Below are 12,754 nucleotides of genomic sequence, written 5' to 3' on the forward strand. Positions count from 1 at the left end.
AAATCATTTCTTCTTTTTTTTTTTTTTTTTACAGTTTTGGGAAATTACGAAAGTAATGTTTTTAAATTTGTTGGAAAATCTCGAAATTTCAAAAGTATATAGATATTTTTTATTTGACTATATATTCACTTTAATTTTAAAAAAAGCGTATAGTGTGAAACTTGTTCTATCGTTTTCAGGCTCCAACTGAGATTTGTTTGTTTGCTCTTTTTTCCTTTGTTTCAAGTTTTAACATTCTGTTTTTATTCTTTCGTAACAAAATTACTCTTTCGAGTATTCACTTACTAATAGCAGAAAAAAAGAAGATTAGTGTAAAACTTTAGGAAATTATTGTCATAAAGATAACAAGATTTTATACTACTATATAAAAAGATTGATGGATGGATGAAAAAAACAGGAACAACAGGGAAAACGGTGGCAATAATAGTAGGAGGAACAGCTGGTGTTGGTTTCCTTATCATTTGTTTGCTTTTCGTCAAAAACTTGATGAAGAAGAAATACGACGGTATTTAATTTTCTTTTCTTTTTCTCTACTAATTTATAGTATTTATTATTATATACACTCTCATGCATACATGCAAGTAGCATACGGGATTATTATTTGTTTATGATGTTATGTTACTTATTGCCAAAACAAAGATTTAGTCAGTGTTTTTTTTTTTTTTTTTTATAAAATGTTGATATCTAGGATTTGGCTGTAAGATTCTTCTATGTGAATGTGATGTTCCAAATCTTCACACCTTTTTGTATTTTATTTTTAATAGTATTAGTGTGGAAGTGCATGCATATAATAGGGGCATATACACATGCACATGTTGAGGATGATAAGAATAAATGCAAAATTGATTGAGTCTAATTATTTTGTTTTTGTTTTTGTTTTGGCAGATTATTGAAAATAAATAGGATGAAGACAACAAATTGAATCCAAACCCGGAAATAGAGGCAACAAAGTTAATGTGAACTCCGAGGTTGCATGCAAATTAATTCACCATTTTTAATTTTTTTTTTTCTTGAAATTGTTATTCTATTTTTATTAGTTTTGGTAGATGGAAATTGTGGTGGGATTAAATCAAAAAAAAAATGTTAGAAGAGGGACAACAAAGTACTTCAAATTTGTTTTAAAAATGTAAATGATTCCTTTTTATCATCTCAAGATCCTTAATTTCCAGCTTTTTTCCTTTAAAGCATGTCTATTGGAATGCACTATATATGCAGGAACCTAAGCTAGCTTAAATATGGTTAAATCTTAAACTGGTTACAGTTTACTTACTAATCTAGCATTACTTAGTACTTACTATGGATGTGAATATAGTAGTTTTTTTAACATAATATTGGCTGAGTATATAGCTTGAATATATATCTTTTACCATTGCGTATTACACTTTCTTGTTCAAATATAACGTTATACAGTTTGCTTTTCGTGTGTTTTAATGATATTTTGTTTTTTTCCAGACCTGTTACGTTGCTTTTTGAGTTTCTGTCAACTTGTTTTCTTCTGCCAACTTGGTTTTGGTACCTTTTTTTGTTATCAAAATCTCGTTTGATAAGTTCACTTTATTGATATAAAATATAACGTGGAAATTTTTATTTGTGTTCATTTTGTTTTCTTGGTAAATGAGTAGGATTCCACCGCCTTTTGTATGATTGTGCCAATTTGCATAATATCTTATTTTCTACATTTCTTTATTGGTCAGAAAAATAACCGTGTGCTTTAAAAAATATTTGGAAATATGAATAGTTGACTTCACGGGTTTATTGTATGTAGTTCTTCTGAATGTGTGTGTGTTATGATCGTAAATATCATGTGGTGTCGAGTGAAACTAATGTTTCTATATTAATTACTTTGTTCAATAAAAATGTCATGGAGAAGTGTGTGAGCGAGGCCTTTTTCTGATTTTGGGAATAGAGAAAAATTGATACCTTTTGGGATCAAACATCAATACCCTGCTCAGCTGCTCTCTGCACAAGCTTTGATGAATCTTGCAGTAATTGTTTTTGACATTTAATCGCATATTATGTGATGGGGCATACGGATAGGGTGGTCCATTTGTTGCTTTAATACAAGTATTAATATAACAAGCATATTACGAATTTACGTTTATACAGCCACACAGATTACATACCATTACCAAAACGGAGAACAAGGCTCACACGATCACTAGAGACAGAGAGACACACAGAGTGTGGCATTAAAAAAACAACTTGACTCTTAACCAGATGTAGTGATGTACCACAATCATAATGACATTGGATTTGGGCCATGACTGTCTCATTTGGGCTACCAAAAATAACACAGCTTCTCAAAATGTGGTAGACGTAACAACACTCACATAATGCAGATGAAACCTCTCTACCCTAATATTTATCTGTCAATCACTTTTCAAGAAAACAGTTAGCCTCTGGTGTCTGTCGTATCGTTGTACATTAATAAGATTTAAGAGTATACTTCATATCTGATATCTCTGAGAATTGACAATTTCGATCCTATTAACTCCTAATATAGCAAACTTCTACAAATTATACTAAAGATTATCACATAACCCCTAATTTTCTCTTTCTCTCTCACAATTTCTTCACAACCCAACCCATATATGGAACCTAAGATCGACTCTCGTTCTTCTCTCTCTCCTCTCTCTCCTTCAAAGGTTAATAAAAAACATGTAAAAATAAAAAAAAGAGATAGGAAGCAATGGCTAATTCCTAATCCATTCCATTCGGGGATTTGCCACCAAAGAATAACAATCTTTGATGATCTATCCAATAGAGAATCGTTCCCTCCTTAGGGGGCCAATCAAGAATTCCACATTTCAATTCCATAGTTCTTTCAATTCTCCTGATTCCATCAAATGTGACTGATTTGAACAACACACTTTTTTTTTCTTAATTACCAAAAAAGAAGAACAATAATAACACACATTGATTGTGTCCCAAACAAACAATGTCGATGTTTCCTTCATTCCAATTACTAGAGCTCAACATAATCTCTGCCCAAGATCTAGCTCCTCTCTCACGTAAAATGAAGACCTACGCGGTGGCTTGGGTTCACTCCGAACGCAAACTCACCACCCGCGTAGATTACACTGGTGGTGTAAACCCAACTTGGAACGACAAGTTCGTCTTCCGAGTCAACGAAGATTTCCTCTACGCCGATACTTCAGCTGTCGTCGTCGAAATCTACGGCTTACATTGGTTCCGTGATGTTCACGTTGGCACAGTCCGTGTCCTCATCAGCAACCTAATCCCACCAAATCGTCGACCTGGATACCGAAGCAACGACGAGTATCGTCGTACACCCCCTCCTGGAATGCGTTTCGTCGCGCTTCAAGTTCGTCGACCATCAGGTCGCCCTCAAGGAATACTAAACATCGGCGTTGGAATACTTGACGGATCAATGCGTAGTATGCCGCTTTACACGAATATGGATTCATCTGCAGTTGGTTACAGAGATTTGCTAGGAGAAGATGATCCACATTTACAGAACTTGCATCTTAATAGCTTCAAAGGAAGCTCAAAGAATCCACATTCTCCATCTTCAAAACAGTTCCAATCCGTAGTCTCGAAGCCACCGATACTCCGTCGTACAAAGAGCGATACGAGCTCAATGGTTGTTTCTGATCTTCTAAGCAGAGCAGAACGGAGCCGTGTAACTAACAGGAAGCCAGTGAGTGCGTTAATGAGCAGCGAATCGGAAACTGTACCTACAACATCGGGACACGATTCTATGACGTCAGATTCCGATGCTACTGATTACGTACCACCTTATCAATCACCAAAGATTCCAAGTCGGAGATACGATCCATACGAGCCTGATTTCATAGATCAATCACCAAGAGAGAGCCCTAATGTGATGCGACCGAGAAGTGAAAGAGAGAGATACGAAGAGTCACCTTATCATTCCTACGACCGTTCACGCAAAACTCCGAGAAGATCTACGCCGATGATTCAAAAACCAAGACCGCCGAGAGACTATGACCGCACCAGCAGCCGCGCTTCACCGTATTTGTCGAGGCATGGAACACCGTTGAGATCGAACATCGTCGCGTCAACTCCGATTAGATCTAATATGGTTACATCAAGTCCGATGAGATCCGTCGGCGTTGGATCTACTCCGAGGAGATCTAACATCCTCGGTTCGACTCCGTTAAGATCCAACATCGTCGGATCAACTCCGATTCGATCTAACTACATGGCTACACCGATGAAATCGCCTCTACAGTTTGGTACTCCGATGAGATCTAATTTAGCAGGACGACCGATTTTAACCGAATCGGAATTAGGTCCGTCGCCATCAGAAGTAGCGCAAAAGATGGCGAAAGAGAGATCGCAAGCCAACGACACAGAGAGCTCGATTCTTAGTGAATGGAGCTTAGACGACGATAGCAACATCGAAGGTCTCCGATCGAAACTGGAGCGGTGGCGAACGGAGCTTCCGCCGCTTTACGATTTCGGATCGAGTCATCAGAGCAGCGATGTCGGAAGTGGTGCCATTGTTGTTGCAAACACAGGTGGAGGGAAAAGCTCGAGGAAGAGAACTCCGGCGGTGAAGAAGAAGCATAATCGCCGTCACACTGAAGGAGGTAACGGACTTTTCTCGTGTTTCAGTAATCTGTGTGGTGTGGAGTGTACGTTCGTGTGTGGAGGCGGGTCGGATGCTGACGGGTCGAAAAAGAAAGGTGGGTCGGGGCGTTTGCCTCGCCTGGGCTCTGCTGATGATTTGAGTTATTTGTGATTTTTTTTTTTTTTACCTTTTTAATTTTTAGACTGACCGGTATTTTTTTTTTTTTTTGTAAATATAATTTGTATAATCGTCTTTCACATGTCATTGAAAAAAATATCTCATGCCCTTTCTCTTTCGTATTATAAATTATACTATAAAAGACTAAATGACTAATATAATATATACTAAATATATAAAAAATGAGATGAAAATGTAGAGTAACATTATGTGACTATGCTTATTTTATTTTATTTTGAATGTCATAAATATTAGTCTTTTGATTTTCTTTTTTTATACTAATAACTAAGAGGTTTTGGATCTGAACCCATACATCTTTTCAAATTACTGTTAAAGTATTTTAAAGTTCTTCCCAAATTGTCATTCGAACCGGTGATTTAAATATTTTGTCTAAAGTTTTAAAGTTTATTTTCTAGTGTTTTACTGTTATATTTGTTCTTAAAAACTAGGTTTTGAACTCATACTACGCGTGGGTTTATTTGATATATATTGATAAAAATTATATATAGTTGATGATGGTAATAAAATATTATATTATAAAAAAATTGAAATTAGTATTGAAGAAAAAATTAAATTTCAGATACAGATTTTTTAAAAATATAAAAATCAGTTGTATTATCAGTTGTATTATAAAATCAAATCTGATCAAAAAGTCATGAATTTAACTCGATATCCAGGCAAGGCGGATCAAACTGGTGACTCACATATCCTAAACTATTCTTTTGACCACCAGAAAAACGAAACAATTTTATAATCATGAATTTATCTCATTTTTTTATATTTAATTGATCGCTACCACCTATGTTTTAGTGTTTTTTATTCAATATTTTCTTATTCTTTATATTATTTATTGTCAAATTTTGTGGTGATTGTCATCGTTACTTTTACCGTCCGGTTCTCGTTAATTATACTCTTCTTCCTCGTCTACTTCTCCACATTCTTCCACTGAAAAACCTTTTTTTCGACTACCACACAATTTGTTAACCATCAAACTCCAAGACCAAAATCATTTATTTTCTCATAAAACTTGTGCCATTCATGAACACCAGCATAGTCAACACATGCACCCAATTATTAATAATTTCATTCATATACTTATTTGATTTTAGATCCACACGTATTGAAACTTGTCGAACCAAAATCCTTACTTGCAGAGAAAGTAATATAAACACATGTATAGTTAAAACAATATTTGTGCTTTCCGATCTTTCTTCTTTAAACTCAAATAACATCAAATCAAGGTCTTGTGACATCAATTCTTCTTTCTTAAACTTAAAAAATTTACAGCAAAAATATCAAATCATCTGTAAAGTCATACACAAAAACATGTTTTACAGCTCATAAAAGACATAAAGCACAAACGGAGATAAGTCAGATATTTTCAAGATATTAAAAAATTTTGATATAAAATATTTAGTAATTCTTAAACTTTTAAATTTTTAATAGAGATTAAATATTTTAAACTTTAGATGTAGTTTAAATGTTTGTAATATTTTATTTTTTTAGAGTTAAATATTTATGACACTTTAACTATTTATAGAGTTTAAAGAGTTATAATATTTTAAACTTTGTATGGAGGTATTTATAATATTTTTAAACATTCTATAAAGTTTAAATATAAACCTTTAAAATTTTTAATTTGTTAAAATAAAAAAAAATAAAAAAAATTTTGGAAACCTAATAAATAAAGGTTCTTGCTAATTTATTGTTAAAACATATTAGTTTTATTTATAATGGTTCTTAGCCATTGTCTAAAATTTTCTAACCGATGTGGGACATTGTACATATTTCTTTTATTTCTATAGATTTTATTTTTTTCTAAAAAATCTTAATAATATAGATTACTACTATATTTCCAAAAATGTTAATTAGTGAAATATCTAATTATTATCAGTTGTTTTAAATCATATATGGACACCTTTAGGAGTTTATAGATTCAACTTTTTATTAGTATAGATATAATATTTTAAACTTTCTATGGAGGTTAAGTAATTGTAATATCTTAAAACATTTTATGAAGTTACAAATTATATTTTAAACTTTATAATATTTTAAACTCTTAAAATTTACAAATTATATTTAAAAACCTTTTAAAAGCTAAAAATTCAAAAGTTATAATATTTTGAAACCTTTTAAAAGCTACGACTTTTAGAAGTTTCAATATTTATAACATTTAAAACTTTTAAAAGGTTTCAAAATATAATATTTGAACCTTTTAAAAAGTTTCAATATTTATAATATTTAACTTTTAAAATTTTAAATATTATAATATTTTCTGAAACTTTTCAAAGTTTTAGTTTGATCAAATTAAAAACCGGATCAAACCGAATAAAACTTTTAAACTTAGACGCCTGATAAGTCAAGTTTTCCTGCTCATTCGTTGTTAGAAGTATATTATATTATTTATACTGGTTCTAAACCATTGTCTAAAAAATTTCTAGCCGATGTGGGACGTTGTACATAATTTTTTTATTTACATAAATTTAAAATTTTCCTTTTTCTAAAAATTCTTAATATAGAAAATTCTTGAAATTTTTAAAAAATGTTAATGAATGACATGTCAAATCATGATAGATCGTTTAAAAATCTAAATAATATAGAAATTCTAGAAATTAAAAAAATTGTTAATTAGTGATAGATTGTTTAAAAAATTGTTAATTGCTAATTCCTATTTGTGGTTTTAAATCCTAGGTGGACACCTTAAGAAGCTTATAGCTCCTACTTTTATTTAGTATAGATTATAAGAGAAATTGAAAAGTGCTATTATACCTTTTCTCAAAAAAAATATAGGAGAAAGAAAAAGTTGATTTTAATCTAATATAATCAATTTTTTTGAAGTTTTATAGCTTGTTATGTGAAAACAATATGTGTTTCTTTATGTAGTTCAAGCATTTGATAAATGTTGTATCAATCTAAATAACTGTTTTGATTGGTAATTACTCCTTATCGTTGTATAATGTGATTTTCTAAACTTTTGATAATTTTCAATTTTGAAAACCATGTTAAAAACAATATTTTTACTTTTTTTGGGTATAGTTATCACTACCACTATTCTTTTATTTCAGTTTTCTCTCGTTTATCATTTTTCCACTGAAACAAAATATTGCTTTATAAATGATTTAAAAAAAAAAATTAAAATACTGACGAAAATGTGATCACGGTGACCGATGAAAGGAAAACAAAACAGGATCACTTTTTGGTGGATTCGTTCAGAAAGTTTAAATAAATTTAATTGTCACTTATAATATATACTGATGTAAGTATATATAGGTTTCCACGAAATAATTAAAAACTCTATAAATTAATAAATACTATAAATTAATAAATTTTGTTGGTTTCAAGTTGGGCCAATGTAAAAATTAACAAAATTCGATAGATAATAAGATAATAATTTTTTTGAAATCTCCATGTAAAATATAGTCCCAATAATATTATAAATTAATAATCATGTAAATTTATATATATATATAGTGATATAATAATGTATATTTCTCTTAAAGCTCATTTCTATAGAACAACTGTAATGTTGTATTTTCAAACTATAACTATATCTCTAAAATATTTTATAACATATCATAAAAATAGTTAATTTTTAAAGTTTTCAATTTTTATATATGCATCATTTACAATTTGATAATTTGACAGACTATTAAAATAGGAAAATTGATATTATTCATAAATTTAAATTTATGTATTTCATGTGTATAAGTCAATTTGTCTATAGTATTTGTAATTAATTGTTAATAATGTTTTCTAAATATTACAAATTCAATTCTTAAACCATAATATTTACAACATTCGAAAATCTAATCTTATTTTGCTAAAATTGTCTCAATTCATAATTTTTAAAAATTTAAACAATTAAAAATATATCTATAAATTAATAATTATTATTTTATAGTATAAATTAATAATTATTAATTTATAGATAAATTAATATCACTATAAATTAATAAAATGTTTTGGTTCCAACATTATTAATTTATAGAGGTTTTACAGAGAGGCGCGAGAAAGGGCGCGTGAGAGAAGAAGTAATACAGAGAGGCGCGAGAAAAGGGAATTTGTGTCTTGCACTAAACGGGTAAAACATCCGGGTGGTCCGCAAAACCCATTGAACAACGTGTCGTATTAATATTAAAAGCTCGTGTCCTGATCCACGCGCTCTTGTCGTTTTGTCTCCCTAAAACGACAGCCTTTCTTTTTAGTATTTTTTTACTTTTTCAATAGTACTAGTAAGTAATTTTCCTCACAAGCATTTCTCCTCGCGTAAATGGTAAAATTTAGAACAGTGAAATGATTATATACAGTTTATATACTATATTCAACCTGATTTGTTGTCATTTCAATATTTCATCATCTTTAGTGATATATATATATATATATATATATATATATATATATAAATAAAGAGAACTGTCATTTTACTATTACTGTTTTGCATGTAAATGTAATTAAGGTTATTTTCTACTGTCCATCGTTCCGGAATATTACTAGTCAAATTCTGAGTTTTTTTTTTCTGTCTTACTCATAAACACTTACTTAACTTCAGATATGTCATGTAATCATGTTAGTTCATACATGATATACCAAAACTATCTTTTATTAGTATGTTATGATCTTAATAAAGAAAGACTAACGTCGTTTCTTCTGCATATTGTCTATAGAAGGGTGTTATATTAAAATAACAACTTATCTCTTTCTAAAAATCATGACTAATTCTTAATCTTACTTTACAGAATACAATGCTCTTACAAACTTATCATATTTTTTTATTTTTTTCTTAGAACAATCATATATAAGATCAGTCAAATCAAACAAATTGTATATATTTACATCATACAAGCGTGAAAAGTCATTTGAAATGTCATATAAGTTACAATTTTGGAACGTTTTTCACCTTTATCAAATATATATATTTACAAGCGTGAAGTAATCTCCATCATTTATGCTCAACATTTGATTACAAATTATATATCATGAATCTGCTTTCTGTCTTTTCCTTATGATTCCAAATGATATTGACTCTCTCAACTTGCTGCATGTTCTCAAGTTACAAAACACAATTCACGGTACATTTGATCCAAACTTTAATCCGTTGAAACATACATGAGCTAGATTGATTTGAAATTCAGGATGTTAAAAAAAGCTTTACAAACGAAAACAATGTATAACTTTTCCTTTACATTAGTTACAAATGAGAAAAACTTACATATGCGTTTCTTACTTATCGAGTTAAATTATTATTGATACACGAAGTCAAGGTGAAAAAAGCCTTCGCCGGATGAGTTATCTAATTTATAACAACTTTTTAACAACGTTCACTAATACTATATGATAGATTTATGCATATATTAAATGACTGTTTCGTATATAATCTAGTAGTAGTATTTTTTTATTTATTTTACCTTTATTAGACAACCCCACAGCCCACTTGGGTTTCGACTTTATAGTTAAAGCAATGTTCGTGCCTTTTGTCCTATAAAGGAACGACACAGATAGCCGAAGAAAAAAAGAAAAAACAAACTAAGAAGTGAATAAAATTGCAAAACGAGTCGAAGAAAATTTGTGAATATTAAAAAAATCACACGCAATTCTAGAACAAACGTAGATAACGTGAAAAAACATATAGAATCAAATATTTGATATTGACTAACTGATAGTACTTGGAACTGAGAGAATTAAGTCGCTTTGAAGTTTGAAGAGGTTCTCTCAGGTGTCCTGAATTTCTAAGAAAAAAAAAAACAAAAAAACACTGCTGTATAAATATAGGATATCTTTTTTTGTGTGTGAAATATTCCTGTATGTACTGGGAAATTTCAAAAAAAAACTTTGATAACTAGCTAATAATATATTCATTTTAAACTCTTAAAAGAAATCATAAATCATTTGTTGAACTATTGTTGCAATATACAACCAAAATAAAATTCTATAAGAGAAAAAGATGCATATAAATCTTTAGTAGAATGAGCAATAAAAGTTCTTTTAACGATTAGAAAATAGTGTCCTTAGTTAAACATTGTGAGATAAGTAATTACATTTTAATAGATTATGTGATTAATCAATATATATGTATGTATATTATTTTGTGATTATCTAATTTTAGATCGTTAAAAATACTAATGCTGTTTTTAAAATGCTACTTTTTAAAAAATAAGTTTTTAATTCTAAACAAATCCATCAATACAGATTTAGGTAGTACGAAATACAATATCTCATTTAGTCATGATTTTGATCAAAAGAGAAATTTCCACACATCAATTGCGATTGAGAAAGTTTTCAAAGGATCATCATAGCATACCAAGAAACATAATGATGAATTACCTCATCACCACTATTTATATAATAATTTCCTATGAAAACCAATTTTGTTCTCACTTTATTTGAAACTCATCATAGTCCTCCACGAAAAGAAGAAAAGAAAAGAATATGGCATATATTTTGCGAAGAAGTTATAGTATTTGTTTAATTACATCAAATAATAAACTAGTAAAACTAATTTGATTAGTGAAGTAAATGAATCTATCATATCAAAAAATGTTATACTATTGCGGTATTCCCTATTACTTAAAGAAAAAATTACTCAGATATATTTCAAAAGTTGGTTTAGTCTTGATATATATATACTTTTTAAAAATTGCTAAGATATTTAGTGTTTTAGGTATAATTACAATTTATCTTTTAGGTTAATTTTTTATTTTTAATTCCGAAAATATTTAAAAAATACACATCAGCAAACGATTCCACGTCATTATTGACAGTGAACGTCTGATTTATATTATTTCACAGCTGAGTTATAATACTTAAGAAAAAACGAAAGGTTTTGTATATTCATATAATGGCTGAGTTATAATGCTTGGTGGTTGACTTATAACAATAAATAAGCTGAAAGTGAACGTCCGATTTATATTACTTCACGGCTGAATTATAATACTTAAGGGAAACCGAAAAGTCTCATAGATTCATATGACGGCTGAGTTAAAATGTTTCGTGGCTGACTTATAACAAGAAATAAAAGTAAACAGCTGAATTTTATTACTTGACAGCTGAGTTATAATACTTAAGGGAAAACAAAAAGTCTCTTAGATTCATATGACGGCTGAGTTATAATGCTTTGTGGTTGACTTATTAGCTGTTTCATCCTTCCTCGCGTTCAATCCATAATCATCGAGAACAAGCTTCACAAGCTTGTCGTGCGTTGTTTCCACATCTATTTGCACAAATCTACACCCTATATCATCGGTGTTAAATATATTTGTGTTTTTTTTACCCAATTACCAGAAACAACAATTACCGGAACTGGATCCATGAAAGAAAATGCAGAAGAATGAGGAAAATTAATAAGAATGAGAAAAATTAAGAAGTGAAAAACAAGGTGAAGAGCAAGGTAAAGAACAAGGTGAAGAAGAAGGTAAAGAACTTCACTTTTGAAATAGGTGAAGAAGATGGAAGGCGAAAAAACGACGTTTCGTATTCCCGGAGAAGATGATGACATGGAATGATGACATGAATGATGCGTCCGAGGTGGCAAGTCAGCCACCAAATGAACATGTAAATCAGCCTAATTAAATCAGCCATCAAACAAGATTATAACTCAGCCGCAATATGAATACTATTACAGTAATTGAAAAGCAAAAAAATGGCTGTCAAATTCAGCCGCTTAATCAACTGAAAATTTGTAACTCAGCCGTATCGTTTAATAAGTCTGTCGTAACTGAATGATATTCTAGTAATTAATCTTCTGCTATTAAGTCAGCCGTAAAATAACCGAGTTGTCCGATAAGTCAGCTTATGACGGCTGAGTTATAGTGTTTAAGCATAACTCAGCCGTAACGACATCTTATAAATCAGCCGTTGTTCATAACTTAGCTAGCCGGAAAAAGTTAATTCAGCCGTGTCATAGTGATAACTCAGCCAAAATTTTGACAACTTAACCATCGGATGAAAACTCAGCCATAAGGACGGCTGAGTTATAGTATAACTCAGCCAGATTTCATTAAGTCAGCCGTAATGTTTGGCTGA

The 12,754-nt window shown here is 30.2% G+C and overlaps 2 protein-coding genes across 3 annotated transcripts in view; both read left to right on the top strand.

Annotated features, from left to right (window-relative positions):
• Window positions 1-1,184, top strand: part of LOC104786241 (cysteine-rich repeat secretory protein 11-like) — a 2,660-nt gene extending 1,476 nt beyond the window's left edge. For both annotated transcript variants that reach the window (XM_010511602.1, XM_019245787.1), the window contains exons 3-4: window positions 398-505; window positions 886-1,184. In XM_010511602.1, the coding sequence (XP_010509904.1) occupies window positions 398-505; window positions 886-893 (116 nt within the window). In that variant the 3' untranslated portion in view covers window positions 894-1,184. The remainder of the gene's footprint in view (window positions 1-397; window positions 506-885) is intronic.
• On the top strand, window positions 2,415-4,745 carry LOC104786242. The gene has a single exon (XM_010511603.2). It carries the CDS (start codon window positions 2,939-2,941, stop codon window positions 4,727-4,729), a length of 1,791 nt encoding a protein of 596 aa, XP_010509905.1. The 5' UTR covers window positions 2,415-2,938; the 3' UTR covers window positions 4,730-4,745.

The sequence above is a fragment of the Camelina sativa genome, chromosome 5 (genome assembly GCF_000633955.1).
Source record: "Camelina sativa cultivar DH55 chromosome 5, Cs, whole genome shotgun sequence".
In the NCBI taxonomy this organism is placed as follows: Eukaryota; Viridiplantae; Streptophyta; class Magnoliopsida; order Brassicales; family Brassicaceae; genus Camelina; species Camelina sativa.

Coding starts and splice junctions, on each gene's coding strand:
- LOC104786242 (XM_010511603.2), top strand. CDS start 2,939: ATGTCGATGTTTCCTTCATTCCAATTACTAGAGCTCAACATAATCTCT.